General features: G+C 41.7%; 1 protein-coding gene across 2 annotated transcripts in view; it reads left to right on the plus strand.

Moving 5' to 3' along the window:
• LOC124788228 (activated Cdc42 kinase Ack) overlaps nucleotides 1-12,757 on the plus strand; it is a 499,253-nt gene that overhangs the window by 61,960 nt on the left and 424,536 nt on the right. For both annotated transcript variants that reach the window (XM_047255411.1, XM_047255410.1), the window contains exon 3: nucleotides 9,833-10,080. In XM_047255411.1, the coding sequence (XP_047111367.1) occupies nucleotides 9,833-10,080 (248 nt within the window). The remainder of the gene's footprint in view (nucleotides 1-9,832; nucleotides 10,081-12,757) is intronic.

Raw genomic sequence — 12,757 nt, forward strand, 5'->3', positions numbered from 1 at the left:
CATGTACTGCCTGGCTTTTTCTTTTGAGCTGTTGTCACCAATTTTTTCTCCTACACTTAAGAAATGGTTGTTAAATACATTAGCTACTTGTGCACTGTTGGTTAGGATGGTCTCATTCTCTTTAATAGTAATACTATCTACCCCAGTGGTTACTTTTCCTGTCTCCCTTCTAACAACATTCCATATTGATTTCATTTTATTGCTGGAGTTGTTAAGTTCTTCTCTAACATACATATTTCTTGATTTTCTTACAACTTTTCTCACTATGTTACAATAATTTTTATAGTGTAAAACTACTTCTGGATCTTTACTAGTTCTTGCTGTCTCATACAGTTTTCTTTTTCTTTCTGAAGATACTTTAATACCTTTAGTAATTCAAGGTTTCTTTGAAAAGTGTGTGGTGTTTCATTTAGTAATTTTCTTTGGGAAACAATGTTCAAAAAGGGATATAAATTTATCAAGAAATATGTTGCATTTATCATTAGCATTTGGCTCATTATGTACATCTTCCCAATTAACATTTCTTAAGCTTTCTGTGAAGTGCTCTATAGATACCGGGTTGAACGACCTCACACTTTTACTTAAGGGTTTCCGAACTGTACACCCTGTTAGGTTTTGTAAGTCAATCAGTTGTGCATCATGGTCTGACAATCCATTTACCACAGGGATAGACTGTGTTTGTTTTAAATCCTCTTTCTGTACAAATACCTTATCTATTAGCGTGCTACTATATTGAGCTATATGTGTAGGGAAAATGATCACTGATTTTAAGTTATATGTTGTTAATAACACTACTAGTTCACTTTTCCTATCAAAATTACTTAGAAAGTTTACATTGAATTCACTACACATCTTCTTTTTGTCTGACAGACAGCATAATAGGGAGTCAAACTTTTTTATGAACAGCTCCCAGTCTCCTAATGGGGACTTGTACACTGTTGCTAATATCAATACTACAATATCTAGCTGAAGTTCACATGCAGAAACCTCAAAGTGCTGATCAACACAAGATTTGCTTACTTCTACAGTTTTGCATTTATAACCTTGTTTTATGAAAATAGCAACTCCTCCTTTATACATCCTAGATCTAAAAGTGTAAGATGCTAAATTATACCCACTTATACTGACCCTATCCGTGCCCACAGTTATAGTGTGTTAACTGTAATACGGCAGAGTTGTGAGGGGAGTGCGGGGAGAGGAGGAAGCAAGCATTAGCTGGCGAGGGGAGAGGAGCCGTTGGGGGGAGGGGGTGGGGGAAGCACGCCTACCAGTTGCAGTGCTGGCACTACAAATTGCACGTCATTCTTACACGAAAGCAGATGAAAGGCTTGGAAGTAAAACTTGAATTAAATGTTGTTCGTAAACGAAACTTAAATCGTCATGTAATAATAGAGGGAAACATTCCACGTAGGAAAAATATATATTAAAAAAAAAAGATGACGTGACTTACCAAATGAAAGTGCTGGCAGGTCGACAGACACACAAACAAACACAAACATACACACAAAATTCAAGCTTTCGCAACAAACTGTTGCCTCATCAGGAAGGAGGGAAGGAGAGGGAAAGACGAAAGGATGTGGGTTTTAAGGGAGAGGGTAAGGAGTCATTCCAATCCCGGGAGCGGAAAGACTTACCTTAGGGGGAAAAAAGGACGGGTATACACTCGCGCACACACACACATATCCATCCACACATATACAGACACAAGCAGACATATTTAAATACAAGACTCTTTGTGTGTCTGTCGACCTGTCAGCACTTTCATTTGGTAAGTCACATCATCTTTGTTTTTTTTATATATATATATATATATATATATATATATATATATATATATATATATATATATATATATATATATATATATATATATATATATATATGATTCAATATAATGGAAGGAAACATTCCACGTGGGAAAAATATGTCTGCTTGTGTCTGTATGTGTGGATGGATATGTGCGTGTGTGCGAGTGTATACCTGTCCTTTTTTCCCCCTAAGGTAAGTCTTTCCGCTCCCGGGATTGGAATGACTCCTTACCCTCTCCTTTAAAACCCACTTCCTTTCGTCTTCCCCTCTCCTTCCCTCTTTCCTGATGAGGCAACAATTTGTTGCGAAAGCTTGAATTTTGTGTGTATGTTTGTGTTTGTTTGTGTGTCTATCGACCTGCCAGCGTTTTTGTTCGGTGAGTCACCTCATCTTTGTATTTATAATAATTACATATATATATATATATATATATATATATATATATATATATATGTCTACTATGCGCTCACAAACCATTCATCTGATTGCAATGAAACTTTGGTGAGTTGTTGTGCGAACGCCCGAAAAGAGTAATGGACAATGTTTCAACAGTTAGGTCACTGTAGCATGCGTAACGCAATTGATTGCCGGCACGGTATCTCAGCGTGTTCGGTCAGAGGGTTAGCAGCCCTCTGTAATAAAAAAACTGAGTTAATCGATCAACAATGAACTTAAACGGATGTCTTACGACGTCCGCCCCGAGCGGATGCAACAAATGAAAGTGAACAAAATGAGATTAAAAAAAAATTAGGTAAAGGCTTGTCATGCAGCGGACCTGGGTTGGACTCCCACTGCACGCAATTTTTTTTTTTTTTTTCCTATTATTTCATTCCCCACAATGTTAAGCTATTAATTATAAAATTTAAATATACTTAAACAGGTCATATAGTATAATGTAACTGTCAGTCTCTGTATATAAAAATGTATGTATGTCTGCCCTCTGTGCGTTCCCAAACCATTCATCCGATTGCGATGAAATTTTGGTGATTTGTTCTCCGTACACCCACGAAGGTTCCTAGCTGGGGGGGGGGGGGGGGAGGGGAAAAAAAAAACATTCTTGAGGAGATATGATGTTATAAACAATGAGATGCCATCGCGGGAAAAAACGCAGATTTACGCATCCACTATTTGAGAATGAGAGCACTTAGCGACTAGCAACAAACCTTACATACAATTTCAAACCTTTACGAAAATTTTTCTCGCTGACACCCCCCACAAAATAATGTAAGGAAAAAAGGTTGTCGCTTACTACATTTTCTCAGTACATACCGTAAATCTGCCGCAGTAGGCATGTTGTTTTAATGTATTATTTCGTTACAATTAACTCTAATCGCAACATATTTCGCATACAGCATCCACATATATCAGTAAATGCGCCGGCAAATATATGTCTCTTTACGACATATAATTCAGGAGATACGACCTGGTAAACATCGAGATGCGTGAAAAAATGCCGAGTCAGGCATGACCTTTTGTTCTATTATTTCTTCACTACTAACACTATTTGTAGCACGTTTCGCAAACATGTTAAAAAAAGTATATAAAACCACGGGCGTATTCCTAAAAGACGTTGTGCCAAAATTTTAAATCAGTCGGTCAACAACTTTCTGAGATTTCTTCTGTTGCGAAGCATGGGCGTACAGCTAATGTTTAATAAATATCTGATCTGCAGCAATGAATGACAGATTGTTTTTTGTATTTATTTGAGATGTCATACTTTTGTAAAAACGTTTAAAGCCATGTGGTCCACCGCTTTCACTGTCACTATGTTCCGTTTCTGTGTTTGATTAAAATAGAACAGAAATACAATTTACGACAAACTAATAGGAGATTGTTGTTGTTATTTATTCAAGCTGTGATCTTTTGTAAAAACGTTTCACGCCATGTGATCAATCGCTTTCACTGTCACTGTCTTCCGTTTGTGTGTCTGAGTCTTCCTCACTTACATCTGATGTGGCTGTGTTAATGATAATTTCGTCCACAGCAATTTCGACGACACCATCACGTGCCCAATATTCTTCTTCTGTTTCTTTAACTTTCTTGAAATATCCCTTCCAATCATTGGCAGTAACCGATTGGAAAGCTGTGTCCACAAGATTCAGCATGTTTGTGGCAGCCAAGTCCCCTGATATGTTGTGCTCCCTAACATGCATTTTTATCTTCGCCCATGCTAATTCTATCGCGTTTAAGTCGCAGTTGTAAGGTGGCGAGCGAACGACCTGGTGGCCTTTGCTTTCAGCCAACAGGTTTACAGCAAAAGACTTCTGAGCTGGCTTATTCGCTTGTACTTTTGCACACATCTCGTCCTTCCTCATACTCTCATCACAGGGGATCAGGGGATATTTCTGCGTTGCAGCCACTCCAGCATTCGCACTTTCGTGTCAAACTTCGTTGGAGCTCTCTCTGTTTGCCTGTTATGGTAAGGAGCGTTATCCATAACTATTACTGAATTAGGCGGGAGATTTGGCAGTACCTTCTCTCCGAACCACTTCTCAAAGTTTGCCGAATTCATCTGACCGTGATAATCGCCCTTAGTCGACTTTGCCCAGAACGTAAGTTGCCCGTCCTTGACGAACCCATTCTTGGATCCGACACTTGCAACGATCAGTCTTCTCCATGAGCTCCCCCATGTAGTGACCCCAACGACACACTCTTCACGTAAGTCACCATTCCTCTGCCAACATTTATTAAATGTTAAGTTATTATCGATCCACGATTCATCGAGATAAAATATTTATCTGCCTGCTTCCCTGAAGTTCTTCATGTCAACAATGAAACGAGATCGCCAGTGCACAATGTCTGGATGTTCTAACAGCACATTCCTCTTGTTTTCCGCCTTACGCCATATGAATCCCATAGACAATATCCACTTTTCTCAGCTAGACAATATCCACTTCCAGCACTGAATAAAATTCCACTATCGTGTCGCGAATGACACGCTGGTTGAAATAATCGATAATTACTTCGATTTCTCCACTTCTTTTCCTAAGTTAAAAGAGAGAGAAAGATTTATAAGAAAATGCCTTCTGCACTGCATGTATTTTTTTGAATTTGGAAATGTACTGCAATATGAATGTGTTTTGAAATAATACAGTAACCAGTGGTGTTTCCATACAAAGCAATACGGTAGCAAGGAAAAATGAAATATAAGGTAATTCGGACGAAATAGGGGGCTCCTTCAAAGTGATCTCGAGCAAAATATCTGAAATGGAAACTCACCTTTTCTTGCCAGGCGTTTGTGGTGATACGCCAGGATGATTCTTGGAAAACGGTTTGAATCTTCCAATGCTACGCATGTTTTGTCCTGTGTATGTAGCAGCTCTCACTGAAGATTTGTAAATGGTGTGAAGCAATTTTTTCTGCTCCCTTTCCCTTTCGCAGCATTCAATTGCACGCAATATAATTTTGCGAGCATCGCTACGTAATACTGGTTCCCTTCTAACCGTAGGCCTACCGGTATGGGTTGTTGGCGACTCCCGAGATGGGCCAGCAAGTGCCTCTTCACTCATTTTGATAATGTTTAGCACAACTGCACAATAAAAACACACAGAACAGTACAGCGCAAAACAATAACGAAGTAGACGATAATGGCTACCTTGTACAACACAGTCAACTACGTAATGTTGGCAGCAGTCGAAACTGCGTGCCTACCGAAGCCTCCCGACGTTTACCGACTTCTATCGATTCAGGACTAGGGAGAGGTCTGCCATCTAAAAGTTTACACACTGTACATGATGTTCAGACAGACAGAGTATATCAATCTCATTCTTGTTCCATAAAAACACGGGAGAACTGCCGTAAGTCAGTAACATCTTGCAAGATGTTACTGACTTACAGCAGTTCTCCCATGTTTTTATGGAACAAACAGTACGCCGGGAAAATTTCAAACATCACAATCTCATTCTTATTTTCGAGATCATCTAAACACACTGATAGCTCATCTACTGTATTTTTTATTCCCCTGGTATTTTGATGATTGAGTTGATACTGCCCTTAGCTTTACCCCTATTTACTGTACATGAAGTTTCTTTCATTCTATTTATCTGGATTGTCATCTGTCTGGAATCTGCCTTTAACCTAAAAAACCTGTCGGCCTGGACCCATTAACCACAGGGATCACCCCTTGTGTGACTGTGGACCTCCTTACAGTTTCTGCTAATAGAGAAGCTAACTTATTTTTCCCCATCCTATTCAGGAGCAGGCCTTGTGTAGTGTATCCCCACCTACCAGTACACCTATGTGAGATTTTGCCACTGTCTGGAGCATCCTGTTCAGCTCAGTGTTAACATGCCTTACAGCAGTGTTTACCCAGGGCTGATCATGGCACTGAAAGACCTCCACAAACCCCACATTTCTGTGCTCAGTTGCTGCTCCAATTTTATCCTGGTCACTCCTAATACTGTATCTTGGATTCATAGCCAGGCTGTTTCCTGCTCCCCCAACTACACTCCTGGAAATGGAAAAAAGAACACATTGACACCGGTGTGTCAGACCCACCATACTTGCTCCGGACACTGCGAGAGGGCTGTACAAGCAATGATCACACGCACGGCACAGCGGACACACCAGGAACCGCGGTGTTGGCCATCGAATGGCGCTAGCTGCGCAGCATTTGTGCACTGCCGCCGTCAGTGTCAGCCAGTTTGCCGTGGCATACGGAGCTCCATCGCAGTCTTTAACACTGGTAGCATGCCGCGACAGCATGGACGTGAACCGTATGTGCAGTTGACGGACTTTGAGCGAGGGCGTATAGTGGGCATGCGGGAGGCCGGGTGGACGTACCGCCGAATTGCTCAACACGTGGGGCGTGAGGTCTCCACAGTACATCAGTGTTGTCGCCAGTGGTCGGCAGAAGGTGCACGTGCCCGTCGACCTGGGACCGGACCGCAGCGACGCACGGATGCATGCCAAGACCGTAGGATCCTACGCAGTGCCATAGGGGACCGCACCGCCACTTCCCAGCAAATTAGGGACACTGTTGCTCCTGGGGTATCGGCGAGGACCATTCGCAACCGTCTCCATGAAGCTGGGCTACGGTCCCGCACACCGTTAGGCCGTCTTCCGCTCACGCCCCAACATCGTGCAGCCCGCCTCCAGTGGTGTCGCGACAGGCGTGAATGGAGGGACGAATGGAGACGTGTCGTCTTCAGCGATGAGAGTCGCTTCTGCCTTGGTGCCAATGATGGTCGTATGCGTGTTTGGCGCCGTGCAGGTGAGCGCCACAATCAGGACTGCATACGACCGAGGCACACAGGGCCAATACCCGGCATCATGGTGTGGGGAGCGATCTCCTACACTGGCCATACACCACTGGTGATCGTCGAGGGGACACTGAATAGTGCACGGTACATCCAAACCGTCATCGAACCCATCGTTCTACCATTCCTAGACCGGCAAGGGAACTTGCTGTTCCAACAGGACAATGCACGTCCGCATGTATCCCGTGCCACCCAACGTGCTCTAGAAGTTGTAAGTCAACTACCCTGGCCAGCAAGATCTCCGGATCTGTCCCCCATTGAGCATGTTTGGGACTGGATGAAGCGTCGTCTCACGCGGTCTGCACGTCCAGCACGAACGCTGGTCCAACTGAGGCGCCAGGTGGAAATGGCATGGCAAGCCGTTCCACAGGACTACATCCAGCATCTCTACGATCGTCTCCATGGGAGAATAGCAGCCTGCATTGCTGCGAAAGGTGGATATACACTGTACTAGTGCCGACATTGTGCATGCTCTGTTGCCTGTGTCTATGTGCCTGTGGTTCTGTCAGTGTGATCATGTGATGTATCTGACCCCAGGAATGTGTCAATAAAGTTTCCCCTTCCTGGGACAATGAATTCACGGTGTTCTTATTTCAATTTCCAGGAGTGTATAATTACCTGATCTTCCTTCTCAAAGTCCCTACATAGCTGACCTATGTTTTGTTTCAACCTACTTTCAACTACATGTTTGTCATGAACTTTGTTTTTTCAAAGGATATTTGTAGTCCTTCATTGGCTGCTTGTTTATTTGTTCTTGGGTATTATCTAGCGAATCAGTAATCAATGCCATGTCATCTGCGAAGGCTAAGCAGTCAACAGTGATTTTATTTGGATTCCTTCCTAATTCAATCCCTTTAGTATTGTGGCCTTCTTCCATTCTCTAACTACCTTCTCTAACACACAATTGAAAAGCAGAGGTGACAAACCATCTCCCTGTCAGACACCTGACTTTGTTTCAAACGATTTTGAGAGCTCTCCCCCTAGACTTTTTATCTATCCTATGAAAAACCAAAGTTCATGACAAAACATCTGTAATGCTCCTCGAAATATTGCAGTTGACAACAGTACAGTACACAAAACAAGAGTCCTTTAAATACCTAGGAGAGTGGATTACATACAATGCAAAAGAAAAGACAGCTATCGAACATAGAGTGCGCAAAATGGAAATACTGGTTCATATAACCAAAAACGTTTATAACAAAAAAATCCATATCCTGGAACACGAAATTAAGACACTACCAAACAGTGGCCAGACCTGAAGCTCTGTATGCGGCAGAAAAACTTAATCTAACAAGAAATGGAGATCTTGAGGAACTAGAGATGGTCAAAAGAAGAATTTAAGGAAAATATTGGGAGCTAAAAGAAAAGATAATGCTGAATACTGGTTAAGACCAAACAGAGAGCTATACTTGAAAACTGAAAAACTGCTGTAATGAGGAAGAGAAGACAACAGCTTTTGGGCATATATTCAGAATTGATAACAACAGACTAACCAAGTGGATATTCACATTACTGAATAGCTACAAATCCTAGCCCACAGGGTTCATAGAGACTGAAAAGGACATGGAAAACACTGGAATTACAATAGAGACAATAGAAAACACAACACATTTCAGAAAGGCAGTTCAAAAGGCAGAATTTCAGAACAGAAAGAAAACAAGTAGACGAATGTGGACTCAAGAAGAAAGGGAACAATACTCTAAAAGGATGAAGGAAACTTGGAATCTGAGGAGATCTAATACAATGAAGAGTAGCCAAAGTTGGTTGATCGTACCCTCCAAATGGGTTATTCGAAAGAAGAAGAAGAAGATAGAAAGTCTAATCACCAAGTGCTGGCAGAATACGCACATAAAAGACTGTTGTGATTGGCAAGCCTTTGGAGACAGTGGCTCCTTCGGGTTGAAGGGGAAGGAAGAAGGATGATGGAAAAGGACTGGAGAGGTCTAGGAAAAGGGGTGGATTTTAGGAAAGTCACCCAGAACTTCGGGTCAGGGGAGACTTACTGTGCATGGTATGCCCCAAAATTGTCTGCACCTCTTTACAATCTACTGAACCTATACAAATGTATATATGCTGCATGACGAGTGTGCTGTGTAAAAGCATTTCCACTAATATTCCATTATTCAACATTGTCTATGAAAGAAACATCCACAGGACAGCTTTTACATGTACTTGAATAAATTTCATTGAAGGTATGATGACTAACCTCTACAGAAATCTTCGTTACTTGCCATGAACAACAAAGTCTTTCCTCTTTGAAGAAAACAAATGATATTCATCTGTTTTGAGTCTTACATGCCCTATTGTAGCAATAGATATCAGAATCAAGGGATGAGAGAGAGAAGGGGGGCGGGAGCAGGGGGGGGTGGGGGGGAGAGAGAGAGAGAGAGAGAGAGAGAGTGTGAGTGTGTAACAAAACTTTCGTTACCTACCAAGAACATAATATGATTCAGACTTAGTGTTCAGCCAGTTATTCGTTAAACATTGTTAACTGATAACTTTCAACTGCTGTGTGGTTAACTTCCTTGCTCTTACATGGCCACATTACTAATCCTGACATTACTGAAGGACAATCCTTTTTGGCAGACAGTATGGGAGTTGATGACCAATTTCCTTGCATTACTGCCACAAAAAATTAGTAATTCCATTTCTTATTTATCTTCTTTAAAACTAGGTAAATATTGGAAATCTTAATGATTTTACATTTCATATTTAAGGTCTATTGATTGAGGATACTTCGTAATCTCACTGGCATAATTCTACAGGTAACTCGACTGTCACACTTTGATTATGTACGAACAGAAGACCTCGAGAAAATTGGCATGGGGAAGCCAGGCATCCGCCGCCTGCTGGAGGCTGTCAAGAAGCGCAAAGCGGCACAGTGGAAGCGCAATTTGCTGGCCAGGCTGGGGGCAGCTGCTGGCAGTGGAGGTGGCGGTGGAGGCAGCCGCCGTGGGGGGGAGGACTCGGCTCCCCTTCACCTCACGTGCCTGATCCGCGAGAAAGACGTCAGGTTTGTGTCTCTAATACTGTCCGTACAATTTCCGTACCATATACAAACTTTAAGCTGCAATTGCATTCTGTTCAAAAGTTTGCAGTCTCCAATGAGAGAGAGAGAGAGAGAGAGAGAGAGAGAGAGAGAGAGAGAGAGAAATATCATTCAACTACCACCATAGATTTTTTTGTGCTGCAGCCTTCAGGTACATCAGAATATTTTGAAACTGATATCACAAATTTTGAACATCTCCTTTGAATTTCTTTCTTAACTGTATGACACACTAAAAAGTATGTTGTGGAAGTTAATCTGAAGTTCTGTATATGTAGAACTTGAAAATAGGAGTGTTCATTGTAACATAATTCACGATTGATGATAACAACGAAAAGCCACATAATTAGCAACTAGAAGTCAACATTGTTAATATAATCAATTGGATATGCCTCGTATGCCCTTGTGTCGCAGTGTTACATAATGTGAGGAATTGCCTGTTCTTCCATGCCACTGGCCGACTAGTTGTGCAATGGAAAATACACTGTATTCCACTTGTGAAGCAGAACAACAGCACACATGCCACTGTTGGTTTCAGTGGCATCTCAAAGCAGCCTCGGGTGGTTGTTATACATGCTATGCTTCAGAGTGCCAGCTGGACAGCTTGGGTCCCTGTCTGCCTAGACTCATTTATTGGATTGAAATTGGTGGTTGTTAGGTTCTAAGCTGTGTGACCTGTTTCCTTATATGCCACTGTTATCCATTTTTAGGGTTCCATACCTCCATATTTAACCCTTGCAGCAGTGGTTTTCACACTGAGTTTGTGGCTCCTCTGACCAGTTGTGTACTTTCCGTGGCTCTGCTATAGGATACCGAGTAAAAACTGAAATAATTGACAAGAAGTTCTTGAACTTGTCAAATTCTTGTTGTTGTCTTCAGTCCTGAGACTGATTTGATGCAGCTCTCCATGCTACTCTGTCCTGTGCAAGCTTCTTCATCTCCCAGTACCTACTGCAACCTACATCCTTCTGAATCTGCTTAGTGCTTTCATCTCTTGGTCTCCCTTACTATTTTTACCCTCCACGCAGTCCTACAATACTAAATTGGTGATCCCTTGATGCCTCAGAACATGTCCTACCAACCGATCCCTTCTTCTAGTCAAGTTGTGCTTCAAACTCCTCATCTCCCCAACTCTATTCAATACCTCCTCATTAGTTATGTGATCTACCCATCTAATCTTCAGCATTCTTCTGTAGCACCACATTTCCAAAGCTTCTGTTCTCTTCTTGTCCAAACTAGTTTTCGTCCATGTTTCACTTCCATACATGGCTACACTCCATACAGATACTTTCAGAAAAGACTTCCTGACACTTAAATCTGTACTCGATGTTAACAAATTTCTCTTCTTCAGAAATGCTTTCCTTGACATTGCCAGTCTACATTTTATATCCTCTCTGCTTCGACCATCATCAGTTATTTTGCTCCCCAAATAGCAAAACTCCTTTACTACTTTAAGTGTCTCATTTCCTAATCTAATTTCCTCAGCATCACCCGAATTAATTCGACTACATTCCATTATCCTCTTTTTGCTTTTGTTGATATTCATCTTACATCCTCCCTTCAAGACACTGTCCATTCTGTTCAACTGCTCTTCCAGGTCCTTTGCTGTCTCTGACAGAATTACAATGTCATCGAATAACCTCAAAGTTTTTATTTCTTCTCCATCAATTTTAATACCTACTCTGAATTTTTCTTTTGTTTCCTTTACTGCTTGCTCAATATACAGATTGAATAACATCGGGGAGAAGTTGAATAACATTGGGGAGAGGCTACAACCCTGTCTCACTCCCTTCCCAACCACTGCTTCCCTTTCATGTCCCTCGACTCTTATGACTGCCATCTGGTTTCTGTACAAACTGTCAATAGCCTTTTGCTCCCTGTATTTTACCCCTGCCACCTTCAGAATTTGAAAGAGAGTATTCCAGTCAACATTGTCAAAAGCTTTCTCTAAGTCTACAAATGGTAGAAACGTAGATTTGCCTTTCCTTATTCTGTTTTCCAAGATACGTCGTAGGGTCAGTATTGCCTCACGTGTTCCAACATTTCTACGGAATCCAAACTGATCTTCCCCGAGGTCAGATTCCACCAGTTTTTCCATTCGTCTGTAAAGAATTCGCATTAGTATTTTGCAGCTGTGACTTATTAAACTGATAGTTTGGTAATTTTCACATCTGTCAACACCTGCTTTCTTTGGGATTGCAATTATTATATTCTTCTTGAAGTCTGAGGGTATTTTGCCTGTTTCATACATCTTGCTCACCAGATTGTAGAGTTTTGTCAGGACTGGCTCTCCCAAGGCTGTCAGTAGTTCTAATGGAATGTTGTCTACTCCTGGGGCCTTGTTTCAACTTAGGTCTTTCAGTGCTCTGTCAAACTCTTCACGCAGTATCACATCTCCCATTTCATCTTCATCTACATCCTTTTCCATTTCCTTAATGTTGTCCACAAGTACATCACCCTTGTATAGACCCTCTATATACTCCTTCCACCTCTCTACTTTCCCTTCTTTGCTTAGAACTGGGTTTCCATCTGAACTCCTGATATTCATGCTTGTGGTTCTCTTTTCTCCAAAGGTCTCTTTAATTTTCCTGTAGGCAGTATCTATCTTACTCCTAGTGAGATAAGCCTCTACATCCTTACATTT

This window comes from Schistocerca piceifrons, chromosome 3 (genome assembly GCF_021461385.2).
Source record: "Schistocerca piceifrons isolate TAMUIC-IGC-003096 chromosome 3, iqSchPice1.1, whole genome shotgun sequence".
NCBI classification, from domain to species: Eukaryota; Metazoa; Arthropoda; class Insecta; order Orthoptera; family Acrididae; genus Schistocerca; species Schistocerca piceifrons.